Consider the following 22,974-nt stretch of genomic DNA (forward strand, 5'->3'; position numbering starts at 1 on the left):
GACAATGGACTCTGAAAAACAAACTGAGGGTTCTAGAGGGGAGGGGGGTGGGAGGATGGGTTAGCCTGGTGGTGGGTATTGAGGAGGGCACATTCTGCATGGAGCACTGGGTGTTATGCACAAACAATGAATCATGGAACACTTCATCTAGAACTAATGATGTAATGTATGGGGATTAACATAAGAATAAAAAAAAATTCACACACACACACACACACAAAAAAGATGGTTTTACTTCTTTCTTTCTTTTATTTCTTTTTCTTGCCTGATTACAATGGTTAGAACCTCCAGGATAATGTTGATAGGAGTGGTGAGAGCTAACATTGTTGTCTTGTTCTTTATCTTAGAGAGAAAGCTTTCAGTCTTTCCTGCTAACCATAGGTTTTTTATAGATGCCCTTCATCAGCTCGAGGAAGTTCCTTCTATTCCTGGTTTGCTGAGTTTATAAATCAGCAATGGATGTTGGTTTTTGTCAAATGCTTTTTCTATATTTTCTCATTATTGAGGTGATTATATGGTTTTCTTTTTTAGAATATTAACATGGTGGATTATATTCAGTTCAGAATACTTCCTAATTTCTCTTTTAATTTCTTATTTACCCATGGGTTATTTAGAAGTGTATTACTTCATTTCAAAATACTTGGGGATTTTTTTTCAGAGATCTGTCTGTTACTGATTTCTAATTTAATTTTAATTTTAAGAGAACATACTTAAACATTTACTAAGACTTGTTTTATGTCTCAGAATTTTGTCTATCTTGGTAAATGCTCTGTATATACTTGAGAAGAATGTGTATTTTGCTGGTATTGGGTGAAGTGTTCTATAAATGTCAATGAGGTTATGTTGGTTGATACTGTTGTTCAAATCTATACATTTACTGATTTTCCATGTACTTGCTCTATCAATTATTGAGAGAGGGGTATTGACATCTCTGACTATAATTGTGGATTTGTCTATTTCCTCCTACAGTTCTATCAATTATTGCTTCATGTATTTTTAAGCTCTATCTTTGAGGACAGAAATGTTTAGGATAATTATGTCTCTTGATTAACCTACCCCTTTATCACTATGAAATGACCTTCTTTATACCTTTTGATACTCTTGCATAATGTTCATATAGATACTACAACATTTTTTTGACTAGTATTCGCATGGTATATATTTTTCCCAGTCTTTTGTTTTTAACCTGTTCATATTTTTATATTTAAAATGCATTTCTTATAGGCAGCATATAGTCAGTTGCACCTTATCTTTTTGTCCTATTGTCAGATTGCCTTTTATTGGGGGTATTTAAGCCATTTACACTTAATGCAATCATTGATAGCGTTGGGCATAAAGTCTATAATTTTACTATTTGTTTTGTATTTGTCCCATCTGTTCTTTGTTCCCTATTTATTCTTATTCTGCCTTTCAGAGTAAGTGAGTATTGTTTATAATTCCATTTATCAATTACCTTTTAAAGAAGATAGGTAAACAGATAACAAGTAAATATAAAGTAACAAAAGTGGAAAGAACTACGGAGGAAAGCAAACCTGGAAAAAGGAATAGGAGCAATCTGGTTTGGGTAATCAGAGGGACTGGTGGCAGGTTTTAGTAGGATGGTCAGGAAGGTGTTACCTGAAAAGATGACATTTAAGCAAAGACCTGAAGAAAATGAGGAGTGAGTCATGTGAATCTAAGAGAAGAGAGTTTCAGATAAAACAGGATTAATAAAAGCCCTGAGGTTTGTCATGAATTTGCCTCGTGGGTTCAAGGAGCAGCAAGGAGGCCATGTGGATGGAGCAGAGTACACAAGGGGGTAATGAGAGCAGAGGGGCAACGGAGGCTGAGTTGTGGAGTGCTTTGCATGAGTTTCTGAATGAGATGCTGGGCTTTGAGCTGCAGGGCTTTGAGCTGGAAATGACATGATCTAACTTAGGTTTAAAAGATCACTCTAGGAGCGCCTGGGTGGCTCAGTCGTTAGGCGTCTGCCTTCAGCTTGGGTCATGATCCCAGAGTCCTGGGATCGAGCCCCACATCGGGCTCCCTGCTTGGCGGGGAGCCTGCTTCTCCCCTCCCTCGCTCCCCCTGCTTGTGTTCCTGCTCTCGCTATCTCTCTCTCTGTCAAATAAATAAATAAAATCTTAAAAAAAAAAAAAATCACTCTAGCTACTATATTGAGAATAAACTGTGTGGGGAGGGGAGCAAGAACACAAAGGGAAAGCCAGTGAGGAGGTTATCATGATAATCCAAGCAGAGATGATAACTTAGATCATACCTGTGAGAAATGGTTAGATTCTGAGTATTTTGAAGGTAGACATGAAGGATGTGCTAATGGATTGGATATGGGTATGAGGAAAGGAGAGGGTTCAATGATTCCACAGCTGGCCTAAGGAAATGGAAAGACAGAAGTATATTCTCTGATGTGGAAACTGTGGGAGTCAAATGCCTACAACAGCCTGGCATATGGTGGGTGCTTTGTATTGGGAAAGGCAGGCTTGTTCATGCAGTCTTTCAGCCCCTTTTGGCCACAACCGTGAGAATGGGCCTGAAGCCCAGAACACTTCCTTTACCTAGAGATAGAGTCCTCAGAGCCTGTGCTCCTTTGTTCTGCTTATGTATCATACGGCACCTGGCCAGCCCCACTGCTGTGTCTGTCCCATTGGGGGAGGGAATGGGGTCCTTCTGCTGCAGCACAAGAGTGGGGAGCACAGGCCAGCTGCTCTGTGTGGCTGCCAAGAGGGACCTGCTCTCTCCCATGCAGGGGCAACTGACCACTACTGATGCCAATCTTACTCTCTTTCTTCCCTATGTGAGTAAAGTGCTGTTCATTCAGTGCTTGACTGTGTTGTGTTTTCCACAGTGACTCCAGTACCAAGATGCAGTGGGCAGAAATGTTTGGATTTCTACTCCTAGTGATAGGCAACAGATGTCACTTGCTCGAGACTTTGTAAATAGTGAAGGAATAAATGAATGAATGGGAACGTTTGGACTTCAAGTTAGAGGCTGTTAATTTTGAAATGACTATTGGGCCTTTAAGTGGAAATCATGAGTGGGCAATTAGATGTAGCAGTTTGGAGACTTTGGAGAGCAGAGGAGAAGTCTGCTGGGATTCTCATGGAAGTCATTAGTTACCACTTGAAAAAAATTATAAGATAATTTGGAAAGAATTGGTGTCTCCATAATGAGTGTTTCTAGCCAACAAAAGACATATATAAAAATGTTCATAACAACATTATTTGTGGTCGACCTAAACTGGACAACATTATTCATCAACAAAAGAATGAAATAGTAAATTGTGGTGTCGTCGTAGAACGGTATTCTATAGTACTGAAAACCAATGAACTTAGGTATGTGCAACAACACTGATGAAGCCAGACAGAAAATAATTCTTTCTATATGATTCCATTCATACAAATAAAGCTAAACTATGGTGTTAGAAGTCAGGCTACCTTAGGGGGAGGAGAGAGCAAGTAGTGACTGGGAGATAGCACTAGGGTACCTTCTGGAAGGCTGGCAGGGTTTTCTCTTACTTCACCTGGGTGGTGATTATTATGCGTTTGTTTTATCATCGTTCATTGAATTGTACATTTAAGTGTTGGATACTTTTTGGGATATTTTTGGGATATATAGTACATTCCTAAAAAAATAAACTGTCATGTTAACATATTGCCTCTCAAAGAATTTGTTGACCAGGCTCTAGTTTTGAAAGCTGTGTTTGACTCCTAGCTATCCTTGTGATTTTAAGTGGTCATGAAGCATTCAAGATAATCCCTTTAAACTGTGGCAGGAAGAATAGCATACAAATAACTGAGTTCCTAATGCTGGAAAAGAGGTGGAGTAATAACCACTGAAGTGCAGAGTTTAGCATACCTTTCTTGACACCTAAAATACCATTTTTTTTTTTTTTTAAGGTTGGAATTTAAAGTGAATTAGAGAAAACTCAGTAGGAAATCTTAAGTTTAAATATAGCATTAAAGCTGTAAACTCCACATATGAAACTATGAAAACATCATTTATCAAATGAATGTAGTGACCTTATAAAGATATACTTGAGGGGCGCCTGGGTGGCTCAGTTGGTTGAGCAACTGCCTTCAGCTCAGGTCATGATCCTGGAGTCCTGGGATCGAGCCCCACATTGGGCTCCCGGCTCAGCGGGGAGCCTGCTTCTCCCTCTGACCCTCCCTTCTCTCATGCTCTCTCTCTCCCTCTCTCATTCTGTCCCTCAAATAAAAAAAAAAAAGATATACTTGAGTTAGGTATGTATTCATTGTTTTGAGCTTTGAGCATTGAGGTGAATCCATAATTTCATTTTATTGTTTATACAAGGATGTTTACATTTCAGTATATTAAAGCCACCTATATATACAGGGTGGTCACTTAAGACCCAGATCCTACTCTTCTATATCTATCAATCATGTGCTCTTTGATATTTTGATTTCATTGCCTCAACTCCCCTCTGAAACTATAGGCCAAATCTAACAAGATAAAATATAATGAGAATAAATGCAAGGTCTTACATTTAGGTCCAGATAAAGAATGTGAAAGTATGATTTACCAACATAAGTGATGAAGTTTCAGGAGGTTTTACTGATATCAGATCATTCTTCAAATGAGACTAGCCCCTCAGAGGTTAATGTGATTGTAGGCTATACTATAAGTAATGGGAGATAGACCACATCCAGCACATTATGGTCAGTTTGGGGCACCATATTTTAAGAGTGACATTGACAAATTAAAGCTCATCCAAAGGAAAGCATCAGGCTTTGAGATGTTGTAAAAATGAATTTATATGACTAAAGAAACTAGGACTCTGAAGTCTCACAGCAACCATGTAAGGCATTATCCCCATTTTACAGAAAGGAAACTGAGGCTCAAAGATAATTAATGACTTATTAAAATGTTACTGAAAAGTGGTTAGCTCAGGGTCCACATCTCTTTATTTTTAAACTAGTATTCTTTTCATTTCAGAATATTTGTTTTAGTAATATACTAAGTGAATGATTACAGATTAAATGGAAGGAAAGGGAACATTCTGAGCAGGAAGATCAGTGTGAGAAGATATTATACATTTACTAGTATTACAGAAATGTATTGTCTTATCCACATTTCTCTTTCTTCTTTTTCAAGGTTTTTGACTCTAGTGAAGAATCTGGGTATCTTGTTCTCACCATCGTTATATCAGGTCATTTCTTCATTTCCCAAGGACAGACACTGCTGGTAGGTTTTTATGCCTATAGTTTAATATGCAAATGTATTTCTTTATCTTTGTAGCTTTACGTTAATTTTTGTACCCTCAAGCTTCTTCAGGGTCACAGAAATTCATCAGGTTCAACAAATTAAGCATTGATCGAATGTTCTGTGGCAGTGGGAAATACAAAAATATACTGAATATTGCCTGGCTGAAAGGGGTTTATGGTTCTGTTTTGGGAGTCCAAGTGGATCAAAGGATTGAGATTAACCAGTATTATAAAGGATTCTTAACTGGGGGAAATTGGGTTGAGACAGGCTAAATTTATAGAGAAATGTGTGGAGGGTTTTTCAGAGAGGGTAAAGAACATAAGCAGAGGGACAGATTTGAGGAAGTACCTAGAAGAAAACTTGAAGCATGCTATTAACTTACATAGCCCTCTATAAAACTAATTTTTAAAGGTGCATTTGTTCTTTATTATGAACATGTACACACACATATTGTAGGAAATTTTTGAAATGAAGAAGTAAATAAAGGAGAAAATAACAGTCATTTTGCTTGAAAGTTTAGGTTTGAATTGGTATTTAGAAACAAAATGAAAAAACAAGACAACTTCCAGTCAAAGAATTATAAAAGAAAGAAATGGGAGGGAAGAGTATTACATCATTTACCTGTGAATAATATCTATATAGACATAATAAATTCAACATAGGCATAATTTATTCACTTAACAGATATTTATTGAGCAATTACTATGTGCTAGGCATTGTTCTAGATGCTAGGGATGTAGCAGTAAACAGCAAAGACATAAATCCTTATCATTGCGGAATGTCATCATTCTGGTGGGGAAAAACATGAACAAATACGCCAAATATATTTAAAAGATATGAATTTTTGGTGAATCCCTTACACATTCTATTAGGATGGCAGCATCCCATAGTTGTACATTGCGATGATTCATTTCTCCACTTATATGGATTATAGCCCTATCCTTGAATGTGGAGTGACTTGCAAGGTCCTCTTTGTGTTCCTTGTGATTTTTAAAACTACAGCAATGGTTGTATCATTTTTGCTTTATTTGCCACTGTTAGGGCTTGTATTAGTTGCAGAAGATAAGATGTCTTCTTCAGCGTCAAATGAAGAATATTCCAGATGGTGGCCTGGGGGGATGCCTAGGCCACAGCTAGTTCTCCTCTGTTAATATTGTGAGTCTTTGCTGAATGATGACATTAAGGCAATTTGGCTTCCTTAGACATAGGGGGCCACCCTGTGTTTTGTCTGCTCCATCTGTTTGTACTAATGGTAAATGTTGTTACAAACTAATAGAGGTTTCTTTGTATCATATGTGAAATGATTTTTGCAATGCAGTTACAAAACTAAATTTATCAAATTCCAAAGACCCACTACTGAGAAATACAATGGTAACTCTGCAGTTTGTTGCGTATTGCATGTACATATATACCTTATATATTGGATAATACATTTGTAAAAAAATTCTAAGTAGGGTCCACACCCAATATGAGGCTTAAACTCATGAGCCGGAAATCAAGAGTCCTGTGCTGTACTGACTGAGCCAGCAAGGCGCCCCTATTGGATGATACTTTTTAAAAATCTTTATTAAATGCTTTTTAAAACTCGGTTTTATTGAGGTATAATTTACATAAAATCATTAATTTTCAGTGTTCAATTTGATGTGTTCTTGTTTTTGAGAGAGAGAGTGCACACATGCACTCAAGCAGGGAGGGGGAGGGGCACAGGGAGAGAGAGAATCTTAAGCAGGCTCCACGACCAACGTGGAGTCTGATGCAGGGCTCAGTCTCACAATCCTGAGGTCATGACCTGAGCCAGAATCAAGAGTTGGACGCTTAACCAGCTGAGCTACCCAGGTGCCCCTGATGTGTTTTGATAAATGAATATAGTCATGTAACCATCTCTACGATGATGATGTAGAACATTCCAATTAACCCCAGAAGTTTCCTTGAACCCCTTTGTAGTCAGTCCCTCCTGCCTACCCTCGGATCTGCTTTCTCTTGCCATTGTTTTCCTTTTCTAAAATTTCATACGAATGAAATCCTATAATATGTAGTCTTTTGTGTTTGGCTTTTCCACTTAGCATAATGCTTTTGACTTCATCCATATTACTCATTCCTTTTCATTACTGAATAGTATTTACTTGTCTATGTAAACCACATTAGCTTATCCATTCACCTTTTGATAGACATTTGGGTTATTTCCATTTTTTTGGTTACTGTGAATGATGCTGGTATAATAACCATTTGTATACAGGCCTTCGTATGAACGTATGTTTTCATTTTTCTTTGATAAATTCCCAAGAGAGGAACTGTCACTGGGTCATATGGTACATCTGTGTTTATAAGAAACTACACAGCTGGTTTTCAAAGTGGCATTCCCACAAACAGTGTATGGAGGGTCCAGTTGTTTCATGTCCTTACCAACACTTGGTTTTGTCAGTCTTCTTAAGTTTAACTATTCTAATGGGTGTCTAGGGGCATCTCACGGTGGTTTTAATTTGCATTCCCATAGTGACTAGTGACATTGAACAACTTTTTGTGTGTTGACAGATACCTTGGAGATACTGCAGGTTAATTACTAAACCATATAATAAAATGAGTATCACAACGTAGTGAATCGAATGCATGTTTTGGTTCCCAGTGTATATATGTTAGGTTTACACTACACTGTAGTCTATCAAGTGTGCCATAGCGTTATGTTTAAAAAAAACGGAAGACAACATTCATTAATTAACATACCTTAATTAAGAAATACCCTATGGCTGGGGCGCCGGGGTGGCTCAGTCGGTTAAGCATCTGCCTTCGGCTCAGGTCATGATCCCAGGGTCCTGGGATCGAGCCCCATGTCGGGCTCCCTGCTCGGCAGGAAGCCTGCTTCTCCCTCTCCTACTCCCTCTGCTTGTGTTCCCTCTCTTGCTGTCTCTCTCTCTCTGTCAAATAAATAAATAAAATCTTAAAAAAAAAAAAAAGAAATATTCTATGGCTAAAAAATGCTAACCACCATCTGAGTTTTCAGTGAGTCATATTCTTTTTGCGGGTGGTGGGTCTTGCCTCAGTGATGCTGGCTGCTGACAGATCTGGGTGGTAATTGCTGAAGCTTGGGGTGGCTGTGGCAATTTCTTAAAATAAGACAGCAGTGAACTTCCGTTGCATTGATGGACTCTTCCTTTTACCAACAACTTCTCTGCAGCATGTGATGCCGTTTGATAGCATTTTCTCCACAGTAGGACTCCTTTCAGAATTGGAGCCGATCTTCTCAAACCCTGCTGCTGCTCTATCAACTAAGCTTATGTCATATTCTAAATCCCTTGTTATCATTTCAACAGTCTGCACAGCATCTTCACCAGGAGCAGTTTCCATCTCAAGAAACCACCTTCTTTGCTCACCCATAAGAAGCAAATCCTTATCTGTCAAAGTTTTTTCGTGAGATTGCTGCAATTCAGTCCCATCTTCAGGCTCCACTTCTAGTTCTCTTGCTATTTCTACCACATCTTGCAGTTACTTCCTTCAATCAAGTCTGGAACCCCTCAAAGTCCTCCATGAGGGTTGGACCACTTCTTCCAAACTCCTATTAATGTTGGTATTTTGACCATGAATCAGAAATGTTCTTAATGGCATCTAGAATGGTGAATCCTTTCTAGAAAGCTTTCAATTTACTTTGCTCAGATCTATCAGAGGAATCTCTGTCTAAGGCAGCTATGGCTTTATGAAATGTATTTTCTTAAACAAGACTTGAAACTCAAAATGATTCCTTGATCTATGGGCTACAGAATGGCTGTTGTGCTGGCAGGCATGAAGACAACATTCATCTCATTGTACTTATCCATCAGAGCTCTTAAGTGACCAGGTGCATTGTCAATGAGCAGTAATATTCTAAAAGAAGTATTTTTTTTCTGAGTAGTTGGTCTCAACAGTGGGTTTAAAATATTCAGTAAACCATGTTGTAAAAAGATGCGCTGTCATCCAGACTTTGTTGTTCCATTTATAGAACCAGGCAAAGTAGCTTTACCATAATTCTGAAGGGCCCTAGGATTTTTGGAATGCTAAATGAGCATTGACTTCAACTTCAAGTCACCAGCTGCATTAGCCCTTAATAGGAGAGCCAGCCTGTCCTTTGAAGCTTTGAGGCCAGGCATTGACTTCTCCTCTTTAGCTATGAAAGTCTGACATGGCATCTTCTCCTAATAGAAGGCTGTTTCATCTACATTGAAAATCTGTTGTTTAGTGTAGCCACCTTCATTATTATCTGCTTCATTATTATCTATTATAACTTGCTGCTTCACCTTGCACTTTTATGTCACGGAGACGGCTTCTTCCCTTACGCCTCCTGAACCAACCTGTGCTGGCTTCAGACTTTTCTTCTGTGGCTTCCTCACCTCTCTCAGCCTTCACAGAATTAAAGAGAGTTAGGGCCTTGCTCTGGATTAGGCTTTGGCTTAAGGGAATGTTGTGTCTGGTTTGATCTTCTATCCAGGCTGCTAAAACTTTCTCCATATCAGCAAGAAGACTGTTTTGCTTTTGAATCATTCATGTGTTCACTGGAGTAGGAGTAGCACTGTTAATTTCTTTCAAGAACTTTTCCTTTGCATTCACAACCTGGCTGACTTGTTTGGTGCAAGAGGCCCAGCTTTCAGCCTATCCCCGCTTTCAACATGCCTTCCTCACTAAACTTAATCAATTCTAGCTTTTGATTCAAAGTGAGAGACATGTAACTCTTTCTTTCATGTGAACACTTAGAGGCCATTTCTTTTTTTTTAAGATTTTATTTATTTATTTGTCAGAGAGAGCGTGCACACACAAGCAGGGGGAGGAGCATGGCAGGGGAAGAAGCAGGCTCCCGACTGAGCAAGGAGCTCTATGTGGGACTCAGTCCCAGGACCCTGGGATCGTAACCTGAGCTGAAGGCAGAGGCTTAACCGACGGAGCCACCCAGGCGCCCCTAGAGGCCATTTCATTGTGGCCATTTCATACTTGGCCTAATTTCAATATTGTTGTATCTCAGGGAATAGGGAGGCCCAAGGAGAGGGAGAGAGTTGGGGGAACGGCTGGTCAGCAGAGCAGTCAGACCACACACAACATTTATTAGTTTGCTGTCTTAGATGGGTGTGGCTCATGACTCCCCCAAACAATTACAGTAGTAATATCAAAGATGACTGATCACAGATCACCCTAACAAATTCAGTAATAATGAAATAATTTGAAATATGTGAGAATTACCAAAATGTGACAAAAGGCATGAAGTGAGCAAATGCTGTTGAAAAAATGGCACCAATAGATTTGCTTTGCACAGGCTTGCCACAAATCTGTTTGTAAAGGCACAGTATATGAGAAGCACAAAAGCTAAGGATTGCACAAAGTGCGATAAAATGACATATTCTTGTGTTTTCCTGTATTTGCTGTTTTTATGTCTTACTAGTGTAGCGCCTGTTTATATCTTTTAATCATTTTTAATTGGAGTTGTCTTTTTTTTTTTTTTTTAAAGATTTTATTTATTTATTTGAGACAGAGAGAATGAGAGGGAGGAGGATCAGAGGGAGAAGCAGACTCCCTGCAGAGCAGGGAGCCCGATGCGGGACTCGATCCCGGGACTCCAGGATCATGACCTGAGCCGAAGGCAGTTGCTTAACCAACTGAGCCACCCAGGCGCCCCTGGAGTTGTCTTTTTATATTTGAATTATAAAAGTTCTTCTAATTACAACTCTTTTATCAGAAATATGTTGTGCAACTATATCTCTCAGTCTGTGGCTTATCTTTTGGTTTCTTATCAGTCTTTTGAAGAGCAGAAGCCTAAAATTTTGATGAAGTCCCTTTTTTTCTTTATGGTTCATGCTTTTTTATGCTGTTTTAGAAATTTTTGTCAACTGCAAGATTGCAATAATATTTTTTCTGTTTTCTTCTGGAAATTTTGAAGTTTTAACTCTTACATTTAGGCCTATGGTCCATTATGAATTTTTAGTATTATTTAATAACACTAATACTATTTTGTATAGAGCCCCTTCTTCCCCTCAATTAAGGCAATGTGATATTGAGAAAAATTACTATATTATGAAATATGATCATGGATCTTAGGGAATCTACTTCTGGAACCATTGAGTTAATTTTTAATGTGTGGTAAGAGTTAAGGGTCTGGGGTAATTTTTTTGCAGATAGAATGTTCCAGCACCATTTGTTGAAAAGGCTAGCCTTTTCTCATTGAATTACCTTGGTACCTTTATGAAAATCAATTTGGTATATATGTGTGGGTGTATTTCTGGACTCTCTTTTCTGTTCTTATTGACCTATATGTCTGTCCTTACTCCAGGAAGAGACTGTCTTGATTACTTCAGCTTTGTTGTAATTTTTGAAGCAGGTAGTATAATTCCTCCAAATTTGTTCTTCTTCAAAGTTGTTCTGGCTGTTTTAGGTTATTTGCATTTCCATATAAATTTTAGAATCAGCTTTCCTACCCCAAAAAAACCCTGCTGGGGTTTTGACTGTGATTACTTTGAATCTGTGAATCATTTGGGGGGAAATTGACATCTTAATGTTGAGTCTTCTGACCTGTGAACATGTTATAATTATTTATATCCATCATTCCATTTGCTTACATACTTTTCCTCAGCAGTGTTTTGAAGTTTTCACAATAGATCTTGCACATATTTAACTAAATTTATCCACAAATACTTCATAGTTCTTACGTTATTGTAAATAGAATTTTATAAATCTCAATGTCTAATAGTTTGTTGCTAGTGTGTAGAAACACAACTGACTTTCTTTTCACATTGACCTTGTATTCTGTGATATTGCTACACTCATTAGTTCTATAGTTTTTATAGAATATTCCATATAGATGATCTGTTGTCTATGAATACAGTTTTACATTCTTTTCCATCTGTCTTCTCTCCCCTGCCTCCCTTCCTTCTTTTCCCCCAGATGACACTCACTAGGACATCCTTTACAATGTTGAATAGAAATGGTGAGAGTTGATATCCTTGCCTGATCCTGATCTTAGGAAAAAGCAGTCTATTCACCAATAAGTATAATGTTAGCACTGAGGTTTTTGTAGATACCCTTTACAAGACTGAGGAAGTTCCCTTCTGTTCTAGTTTGCTGAGAATTTTAATCATGAATAAGAGTTGAATTTTGTTGAATGCTTTTTCTGTATCTATTGAGATGAATTTCCTTTTTTTTTGTTTTAGTCCTGTTGATGTAATACATTTTTTAAAGATCTTATTGAATCTACCTTTATTGCAGGAGTATTTGATTTTTAAAATAATGTACATGTGATTAAACGTGATTAAAAATAATAATGCATTAAAAAATGTACCCCCTAAATTAAAGAACAGTTTTTGTCAGTTCATACAATTTATTCACAGTATTTTCTGGGTTCCACAAGAACCAACGTATAGAAGAGCAAACACATTTGGAATTATAACACATTTTAATTGCAATTTTATATTGGTATTACATTTACACACCCTCCCCCCTCATGCAAATCTGGGTTGTGATATATTTTTAGAATTTTTCCCATAAAAGGTAGGGACATGACAGCTATGGAAAGTTTTAGCCACTTCCGTTTTAGTAAGAGAATCCAGTTGTTGGCATGGATTAAAATGTGCTATATTTGTACTATCAAATCTTTGTGGACGCTGCACAAACCCCTAAAAAAGTCATTTATTTCAGAGAAACTGATGGCTAGGGCCCAGTAACAGTTCCCTCTGTGATCTGTTTTTGTAGAAATCCAAACAGGTCAACAAGGCTTTGGGCTTTTTCCTTGGACCTGGCAGCTATTTAAACATAATTTCTCTTAAACTTCATATTTCTCTGATTGTCACCTCCTATTGAGGCCCATGGGAACTTAATGTTTCAGATTATAAACTTAGCTAGGTGTCCAGTAATACCATGGGTTTCCACTGTGCTTGTTCAGTTAGCAGCTGTACTCATGTGATGATGTCATTGCCGGAGGGCTCCATGCATACCCACCACTGGGCCATTCTCTTGTGATTTCTTGTGGAGGGTTAGTATGGCAAGAAGGCGGGGAGACCTTTGCTCCATCCTCAGTTTACCTTGGACTTGAGTTCAACTGGTTTCCCCTTTCTGGTCTTGGCATTTTGGGCTTTTAAAATTTGTTTTTAATTGTGGTAAAATACACATAACATAAAACTTACCATTTTAATTATTTTTAAGTGTACAGTCCACTGGTATTAAGTACATTCACATTATGTGCAGCCATCACCATCACCCATCTCCAGAAGCCTTTTCATCTTGCAAAACTGAAACTCTATACCCATTAAATAGTGGCTCCCCATTTCCAGCCCAGCACCTGGCAACAACCATACTACTTTCTAACTCTATGAATGTAACTACTCTAGGCACCGCATACAAGTGGAATCATATAGTATTTGTATCTTATTGGATCCTATAATAATTCTATCTTAATTTTTTGAGGAACTGCGGTACTTTTTTCTGCAGTGGATACACTATTTTACACTCCCACTAACACTGCACAAGGGTTCCAATTTCTCCACTAATGTTTGTTATTTTGATGTTGTTTCTTTAGTTAAGGTATCACTGATACAACATTATATTAGTTTCAGGTGTATAGCATAATGCTAAATGATCACCACAACCGTCTACTTAATATGTCACCTTATGTATATGTTGCAAAAAAATATTTTTTCTTGTGATGAGAACTTACAAGATTTACTCTCTTAGCAACTATCAAATATGCAATATAGTATTATTAACTGTAGTCACCATGGTATACATTACATCTCCATGACTTATTTATTTTACAACTAGAATTTTGTACCTTTTACCCCCTTCACTTATCCCTCCCTACCCACCCCCCCCCACCGCTGCCACCCCCAACAGTATCTACTTCTGGCAACCACCAGTCTGTTCTCTGTATCAAGTGAGCTTGTTTTTTTGGTTTTTGGTTTTTGTTCTTAGATTCCACATATAAGTGAGGTCACATGGTATTTGTCTTTCTCTGTCAGACTTATTTCACTTAGCATAATGTCCTCTAGGTACATCCGTGTTATTGCAAATGACAGGATTCTTTTTTATGGCTGAATAATAGCCCATTGTTTGCATGTGTGTGTGTGCGTGTGAGAGAGAGAGAGAGAGAGAGAGAGAGACATTTTCTTCATCCATTCATCCACTGAATGGACATTTAGGGTGTTTCCATATGTTGGCTATGTAAATAATGATGCAGTAAACATGGGGTGCATATATCTTTTCATTTTCTTCAGATAAAATAGCCAGAGTAGAATTGCTGGATCATATGGTAGTTCTAGTTTTAATTTTTTGAGGAAACTCCACAGTGTTTTCCATAGAGACTATGTCAGTTTACATTCCCACCAACAGTGCACAAAAATTCCCTTTTCTTCATATTGTTGCCAACACTTGTAATTTCTTGTCTTTTTGATAATCACCATTTTAACAGGTGTAAGGTGATATTTCACTGTGGTTTTCATTTGCATGGTATATGATCCTTCTAATGTGTTGTTGAACTTGATTTGCTAATATTTTGCTGAGGATTTTTGCATATATTTTTATCATAAATGTGTTATTAGCTGATAATTTTCTTTTCTTGTGGCATCCTTGTCTGATTTTGGTATCAGGGTAATGCTGGCCTCATAAAATGAGTTTAGAAGCATTCCCTCTCTTTCTGTTTTTTTTTTTTTAAGAGTTTGAGAAGGATTGGTAGTAATTCTTCTTTGAATGTTTGGTAGAATTCACCAGTGAAGCTGACTGCTCCTGGACTTTCCTGTTTGGGGAGGTTTTGATTATTGATTCAGTCTCTTTACTAGTAGTTCATCTGTTCAGATTTTCTCTTTCTTCATGATTCAGTCTTGGTAGGTTGTATGTTTCTAAGAATTATCCATTTCTTCTAGGTTGTCAAATTTGGTGGCATATTATTGTTCATAGTAGGCTCGTGATTCTTTGTATTTCTCTGATATCAGTCATAAAGTCTCCTCTTTTATTTCTGATTTTATTTATTTGAGTCCTCTCTTTTTTCTTGGTGAGTCTAGCTGAGTGTTTGTCAATTTTGTATATCTTTTCAAAGAACCAGCTCTTAGTTTCATGATCTTTTCTGTTATTTTACCCTCTATTTCTTATGTTTTTTTTTTAATAGTAGCCATCATAATGGTTGTGAGGTTGTATCTCACTGTGGTTTGATTTGCATTCACTAATTATTAGGGATGTTGAACATCTTTTCATGTGCTTTTTGGCAATTTGTATATCTTCATAGAGAAATACCTGTTCAAGTCTGCATATTTTCTGATCGGGTTTTCTTATTGTTGTTGAGTTGTAGGATTGAGAGCTTGTTGTTGTTGTTATTGAAGTATAATATCTCTCCACACATTTAATACGCGCACACACACACACTCTCTCTCTCTCTCTCTCTCTCTCACACACACACACACACACACACAGAGCAGCTGATAAATGCAGCTTCTTTTTTACTAGGTCGCATGTGATTTCCTTTTTCTCCCTTGTTTCTTCTTTCAGCGTGAGTAAGTATAGGCTGATATAGACTGAGCACTGTTGAGCCCTTTTTAGAGTGGGGACATGGAAGAATGGCTTCTGTAGGGCACAGTGTTCTGCACCTTGCTGTACCCTCACCCAGTCACCATTAAGTGTTTAAGATTGCTCCTGCCTCTGCTCAGCCCTACTTGGCTCCTCCCCTCCTGGTGCTGGAGCTCCTGATCAGAGTGCATTTATAATCCTTCACTGAGACATCGTCTGTTTTCTCTTTCTCAAACCCTTTTTTTAAAAGTATAGAATTCATAACTCCTTTTGAGATACTATCTCTAAAGTTAAAAACATATTCTATATATAATTGTAAATGTATAAAAATCCACCTTTTATCAGCATCTCCCTTCTCAAGCTAGATGTTGCAGAAACCAAAATGCTAAAGATAGCCAAATGGGGGAAATTATTTCCTAAGACTTTAGCCTCTCCTTTTTATCTCACTTGGTTCTGATCCAGCACGAGTGTCTTCACCTAAATAAAACTATGTCTGAAACACAGGAGCTAAGTGGTTTTGAGACCATTTTAATTCTATCTTCTTGGGAAACATGGGTCATCCTGGAAATGATGGAGTTCGTTTTGTTTTGTTTTCCTTTTAACTTTTCATGCCCAGACCAAATATTCTTCAAAAAGAAATAGTCTTACTGTTTACCAGTGGAAATATTATATGCCTATTTAAGTGAATTCTGGAAACTTCAAACACTTCACTTTAACCCATTTAGTTTAAAAAATATTTGTTCAAATCACAGTCTCAGCTTAAGAATCATCTGAGAGGAAAGACTTAGCACAGAGTTTTAAAATCAAGTTATTCACACAGTTAAATTCTTTAAATTAGAACCAGCCTTTTCTTTGGCCACCTTTTCAAGAAGGGTCAAGAAAGACAGAGCTCTTCATAACTTTATTATCACCCCTTCCCACATTTAAAACCATTGGATCAATTATATCACTTTTTTGGTCTTTTTGCTCTCCTCCAGAGAGAATTGGGTTAGCAAGAGTTAAGGCATTTCGCTGCTCTATTTTTATACTTTCCCACATCTAAATGAACTTCAGCGCCTATGCAGTACTGGCCTGAAAAGTTGCTGAGTACCCATCTAAGAGGCATGTGAAGGGCGTCCTCCACCATACCTCCCCTGTCTCCCTGTGCTGCCTTTGGGAACCTCTGACCATCCCCACCTTCATTAGTGAGACATCCGTGACTTACACATTGGACTCTCTTGCCTTTCCTCTCTTAAAGTATCCATTGAGCTCAACTTGTCAGTAAGTAAGAGAACAGTCTGTGAACTCCACTCTTAGGACTACTCCAGAAAAAACAACTCACACAGCTGCTGCAATTTCTGTCATCTCCTCCCAGACTTCCTCAGGCCCCATTCCCTTACTTACCTTCCCAACACTCCTTCCAGTTCCAGCTCGTTTAACAAGGGTGGTGGTGTGTCTGTGCCAGTCTCACTTCTGATGCCAACGGATGCATTTCAGGTGGGTGGAACGAGAAGGCATACTCATACACAGTGGAGTTATAGTTCCTTGCTTAATTGGCAACAGGAATAGAATCTTACTAGGAGTGAGGTGATCACACATGACTGCAGTAGATACAGTGAATCTCAGCAGAGTCTCCCTCTCTTTCTTATCTGATGACACTGGTTTTTGCCAGGCTCTAGAAAAACTCACTTTTTGCTAAGCCACAGCCTTTTATATGTGAGACTTAACGTTACCATTCCAGAAAAATGTATCAGCTTCTGATTAAAGGAATGTTAACAAGCATTGGATTCACACCTGCATCTTTTCTAAGATTGAAAGTTGTCAGTGCTCAGGTGCTTCTGCGAGCTTTTCAGCATTCTAGAAATCCACAGTGTCTTTCACATTTTCTGTTGGGAGACTGGGGTTTTGTTGTTGGTGTTATTGGCATTTTCTTTCTAGAGTAAGTGGCATTTTCTTTCTAGAGTAAGAATATTAAATCTTTGAATGCATGCTGAAATCTTTTTTTTCTTGATTTGTCATTGGCTTTTTTGAAAATAATTTTATTTGGGGTATAACTTACAATAAAATGTACTCATTGAGTTTGTGGAGTTTTGATAAATGTATACAACTGTATAAAGTACCATCACAAGCATGATATGGAACTTTTCTCTTACCCCCCAAAATTCCCCCATGCCCACCCATTCCCAGGCAACCACTTTCTTTCTGCTCTGCTTTCTATCACTGCAGATTAGTTTTGCCTTTGCTAACAATTGATAGAAATAGAATTATATAGTATGTACTCTATCTTTTACACAGCTTAATGTTTTCGAGACTTGTCCCTGTTGTTGTGTGTATCATGTTCTCTTTTATTGCTGAATAGAATTTCATTTTAGGAATGTACCTCAATTTGTTTATCCATTCATCTATTGATGGATTTTTGGATTATTTCCACTTCGGGTCTATTACGACTAAAGCTGCTATGAACATTTGTATACAAGTGTTTATGTGAACAGATGTTTTAATTTCTCTTAGGTAATATCTAGGAGTAGAATTGCTGAGTTGCATGGTAAATGAGTATTTAAGTTTATAAGAAACTATTATACTGTTTTTCAAAGTGGTCATACGATTTTGCTTTCCCACCAGCTCTGTTTGATAGTCCATGTTGCTCTACATTCTTGCTAACATTGGTATTGTCCCTTTTTTATAATTTCAGGTATTCTAGTGTCTTTGTAATGGTATGTCATGTAGTTCAATTGTCATTCCTGAATGACTAATAAAGCATATACGCTTATTGTCCAGGTTAAGAAACAGAATATTTTGGGGCACCTGACTGGGTCAGTCAGAAGAGCACATGACTCTTGATCTTGGGGTTGTGAGTTTGAGCCCCATGTTGGATGTAGAGAATAAATAGATAGATAGATAGATAGATAGATAGATAGATAGATAGATAGATAGATAGGGGCACCTGGGTGGCTCAGTTGGTTAAGCATCTACCTTCGGCTCGGGTCGTGATCCCGGAGTCTTGGGATCAGGTCCTGCATCAGGCTCCCTGCTCGGCGGGGAGTCTCCTTCTCCCTCTGCCTCTCCCTCCTGCCTGCTTATGCTCATTCTTTCTCAAATAAATAAATAAAATCTTTAAAAAAAAATCTTTTTAAAAAAAGGAAACATTTTTTGAAGTATAATTGACATATATACTATATTAGTTTCAGGTGTACAATAAAATGATTCAATATTTGTATATATTATGAAATAATCCCCAAATTAGTCTAGTTGACATCCATCACCATGCATAATTACAAAGATTTTTTTTCTTGTGATAAGAACTTTTAAGATCTCCTCTTTTTTAGCACTTTCAAATATGCAATACAGTATTATTAACTGTAGTCCCCATGCTGTACATTACATGCCCAAGACTTACTTATTTTACAACTGAAAATTTGTGCCTAAGAAATAGAACATTTTGAACCCCCCAAAACCGCTCATGTTCCCCTCTAGTCATTATTATATATCACCACCCTCCTGAAAGCTAACCACCATTCTGACTCCTAACAGTATAGATTAGTTTTGCTTGTTTTTACACTTTATATAAAATGAATAAATACAAGACTCTTCTATGCCTGGCTTCTTTCACTCATTATTATATTTATGAGACTTGTCCATATTGGGTGCAATTATAGGTTATCCATTCTTGTTTTGTGAATATATCACAATTTACTTATCCATTGTATTATTGATTGGTATTTGGGTAATTTCCAGTTTTTCACTATTAGAAATAGTGCTGCTGTGAACACTCTAGTACCTATTTTTGGGTGAACACTTGTATATATTTTTGTTGGGCATATAGGTAGAGGTGGAATGTGTGAGTTATAGGACAGCACTTCTCAAACATTAATGTGCCTATGGTAATAACCTTGGCTCTTAGTAAATTGCTGATTTTGAATCAGCAGGTTTTGGGTGTCATCTGAGATTTTATGTTTCTAACAAACTCCTAGGTTTGCTGTTGCAATTAATGATGCTGTTGCTACTAATCCCTGGACATACTCTGAGGGATATGCCTATGTTCAGCTTTGGTAGATACTGTCAAAGGGTTTTCCAGGGTGATTATGCCCAATTTATGCTCTCATTAATAATGTGTGGGAGTGCTCCACATTCTTGACCCAGTGCTTGGTATTTTCTCTTTATTTTGGCAATTTTGGTAGGTGTGTAGTGATGTCTCATTGTAGTTTTAATTTCTATTTTTCTACCTACTAATGAAATTGTGTACTTTTCCTTATGTTTATTGGTGATCTGGATATCCTCTTTTGTGAATTGTATGTTGAAATCTCGTTTTTCTACTGGGTTATCATTGATGTTGTTTTTCCTTATGCTATTACAGTTCTTATTCTATTACATCTCTTAGTCTTCTTATTCTTTTCTTAATTTTTCTTTTTTTCTTTGAGCTCCCTACTTATTTCTACCTTACTCTTAGCCAAACTTTAGTCTGTTACACAATATCTGATTTGTCATTTCGGTTTCAAAGAACCTGTTTGTTTGTTTGTTTTTAATTTTATTACATTTCATACAAAGCAATTTTAATTAAAATTTACTTCTGTTTCCAGGTTTTTTTCCAAAACTATATGCCTTTTCTGTATCTTGAGTGTTACATTTTTCTTTTTTCTTTTTTGTTGCAGAATGGTGGTTTCATGGGCCCCATACATGTTTTTTTTCCTCTTCCTCCATCTGTTCCCCCCTTCCCATTCTTTTTCTCCTCTTCTTCCTCTTCCTCCTTCTCTTCCTCTTTCTCCTCCTTTTTTCTATTTTATTAATCCTTATGCTTGGAGAAGTCTCATCTAGGGCCTGTGGTGGATTCATTTGCAATAACCTCACTGTCCTTGGATACTAATAGATTTTCCTTTCAAATATTACAGAACTAACCTGGTTGATAGAAATTACATTTCTGTTCATATACCCAGAAGCCTGAGAGGAGTGGGTTGGGAGCCTGTCCTAACAGGGAGTGATGTCTCTGTCTTAATTTCTTCTATGAGGAATGAGACTCATTCAGAAGCTATGAGGCTAGCTTTTGCTAGCCACAAGACCAATTATATACTATAGTTATTCATCCACCTTCCTAGTATATCTGCCCACTGTTTCCGGGAGAAATTGCTAGATTTCCTAAACCATCATTTAATATATTTCAGTGTATATCCTGGGGTATAGCTGTTTCCAGTGTTCTTGATTGGTAGTGGTAAAACCTATTTCACATGAACGGTTTCTTATTTTTTTCCTATCGCGTACCCTTTCCCTAGCTCTTGCCCATCTCATTAATGCTGTTTTTGCCAGTATCTCCTCCACTCTCTCTCCAGCTCACAGCACTCCTTTCTCAGGAGGGTAAGTCACTAGTTGGCTCTTGACATCTTTCTTCCATTCCAGATTCATCTTTCCATGTCTTTCAGAAAGTCTCCAACAGTTTTGTGATAGGAATGGCATCCATTCCTAGTTTCTAGCATTGGTGTAGTTGTCTCTTATTTTAGATTTGTTTTGGCATTTTAATTGTGATGGGATGAAGGTGTTGAGTTTAATGCCTCTACTCAAGATGTTATCATACCTGGAAGTATAAAAACCTTTTAGATAATTTTTTATTTTTTCCCACTAAAATACCTTATTCCACCAAAATGTACCTTTTCTAACCATAGAGTAAAACACATAGAGTTAAAGTCTTGGAATTTTCTGTGAGGTTTGGTTGTTCATGGTATCTCAGATGAGGTTATGTTAGCAATTGAGTGATAGTCTATCAGTGGACTGGAATATCCAAATATAAATCAAGAACATTTCTGTACCCGAAAGTACTTCACTGACTATAGTGGATCAGACAAATGAGGCACTCTAAATGGGTGATCTTTGACCTAAGCCTGCGCTACTTTGTTATACTAAGTGTTTTGTGATGAGTGACTGTATATATCTAGCTTTACTGATAAGGTAATGGCTCTGATAGGGGATTTAAGAGCTTATCTAGCCTGCTTTGCTTTTAAAACTATAATTATACTTTTGTTCTGTTGGACTTCAGTGGGGCCTTTCTATGTATTTCTTGTCCTTTCTTTAGAGACTAATTCTTGACAATAATTTGTAAAAAAGCTTCTATTTTTATTTAGTATGAAAAATCGTAAGCATGTGAAGCCAGTAATACTGATCATTTCCTTTCTTCTTTTATCTTTTTTCTTTAAAGTGCATCATAACTTTGGAATGATGCTTTGAAAAGATAGTAGCTACTCACAGAGAGTAATTTTGACACTAGAAACCCAAATGCCCTCCCCACCCTTCATTTCCGAACATCTTGCAGTCAAATATATTTGCCAGATTTTGTAGATTGTGTCTTTATTTTTAAAGCTCCCATTTAATTTATCAGACTTGTAGTTTGGAAGAAAAAGTGCCTCTCTGGGGCTGAATTCTGATTGGTTCTTATTTCATATATTGAAAGTTATCTCAGCAGTTATCTGTGATGTGTTTTATCCTCAATGTCATGACTCAAAAAAAAAAAAAAACCATTGTGAATACCATAGTCTTAAATTTTTTTACAGTGCAAATATAAAAAAAAGGTTTTCATCTCTTCCTGTTTTTGACTGCAACAAATTAATTCTTGGTTTAATTTACATTCCTCTTTAGTGTCTTATCAAATGACATGGCATGAGTTCAGTCACACGGTACTCAACCAGGCTTCTAGATTCCTTCTCTGGTTAAGAGGTTATAGAATTTAGAGTCTTTCTGAAAACACATCGTTGGTATAAGATTTTTTTCCCCTGCAGTATTCAAGCCTACATGAGTTTTGATTGGATCAGCTTTACTTGGGTTGTTTTAAAATAGTAAATCTTTTACTATTATTAGAGAAAAGCCTTTTTTTTTTGTATAGTTAATCATTAACAAAGAGGAAGTGAGCAGATTTTACTTTGACTGTTATTAAACTCTTTTTAAACCTTTAAAGTAATTTAATACTTGTGAATGTTTAGTTCTTCAGAGGCGCTTACTGAGGATACAAAATTAACTTCAAACAAAGAAAGTGGGATTCCAAGTGCTGTGGTTTAGATTATAAGCACCAGCACCATAATTTTTTTTTTAAACTTGCTATTTAGAAATAATTTCAGACTTAACCCAAAAGGTTGCAAAAATAATACAAGGAATACCTTTCACCACATACCTTTCACTCACCTTCTCCAAATGTTAACATTTAGCATAGAACAATGATCAAAACCAGGAATTCTGGTCTGACACAATACCATCAATTTATCTGCAGACTTTATTTTGATTTTACCAGTTGTTCCACTGTCC

General features: G+C 37.2%; 1 protein-coding gene across 1 annotated transcript in view; it reads left to right on the forward strand.

Annotated features, from left to right (window-relative positions):
- The window catches only part of REC114 (REC114 meiotic recombination protein), a 93,757-nt gene that overhangs the window by 16,189 nt on the left and 54,594 nt on the right, over positions 1–22,974 (forward strand). The window contains exon 2 of the mRNA XM_006731270.3: positions 5,110–5,199. Within this exon, the coding sequence (XP_006731333.1) occupies positions 5,110–5,199 (90 nt within the window). The remainder of the gene's footprint in view (positions 1–5,109; positions 5,200–22,974) is intronic.

This window comes from Leptonychotes weddellii, chromosome 9, assembly GCF_054177405.1.
Source record: "Leptonychotes weddellii isolate Sample4059 chromosome 9, ASM5417740v2, whole genome shotgun sequence".
In the NCBI taxonomy this organism is placed as follows: Eukaryota; Metazoa; Chordata; class Mammalia; order Carnivora; family Phocidae; genus Leptonychotes; species Leptonychotes weddellii.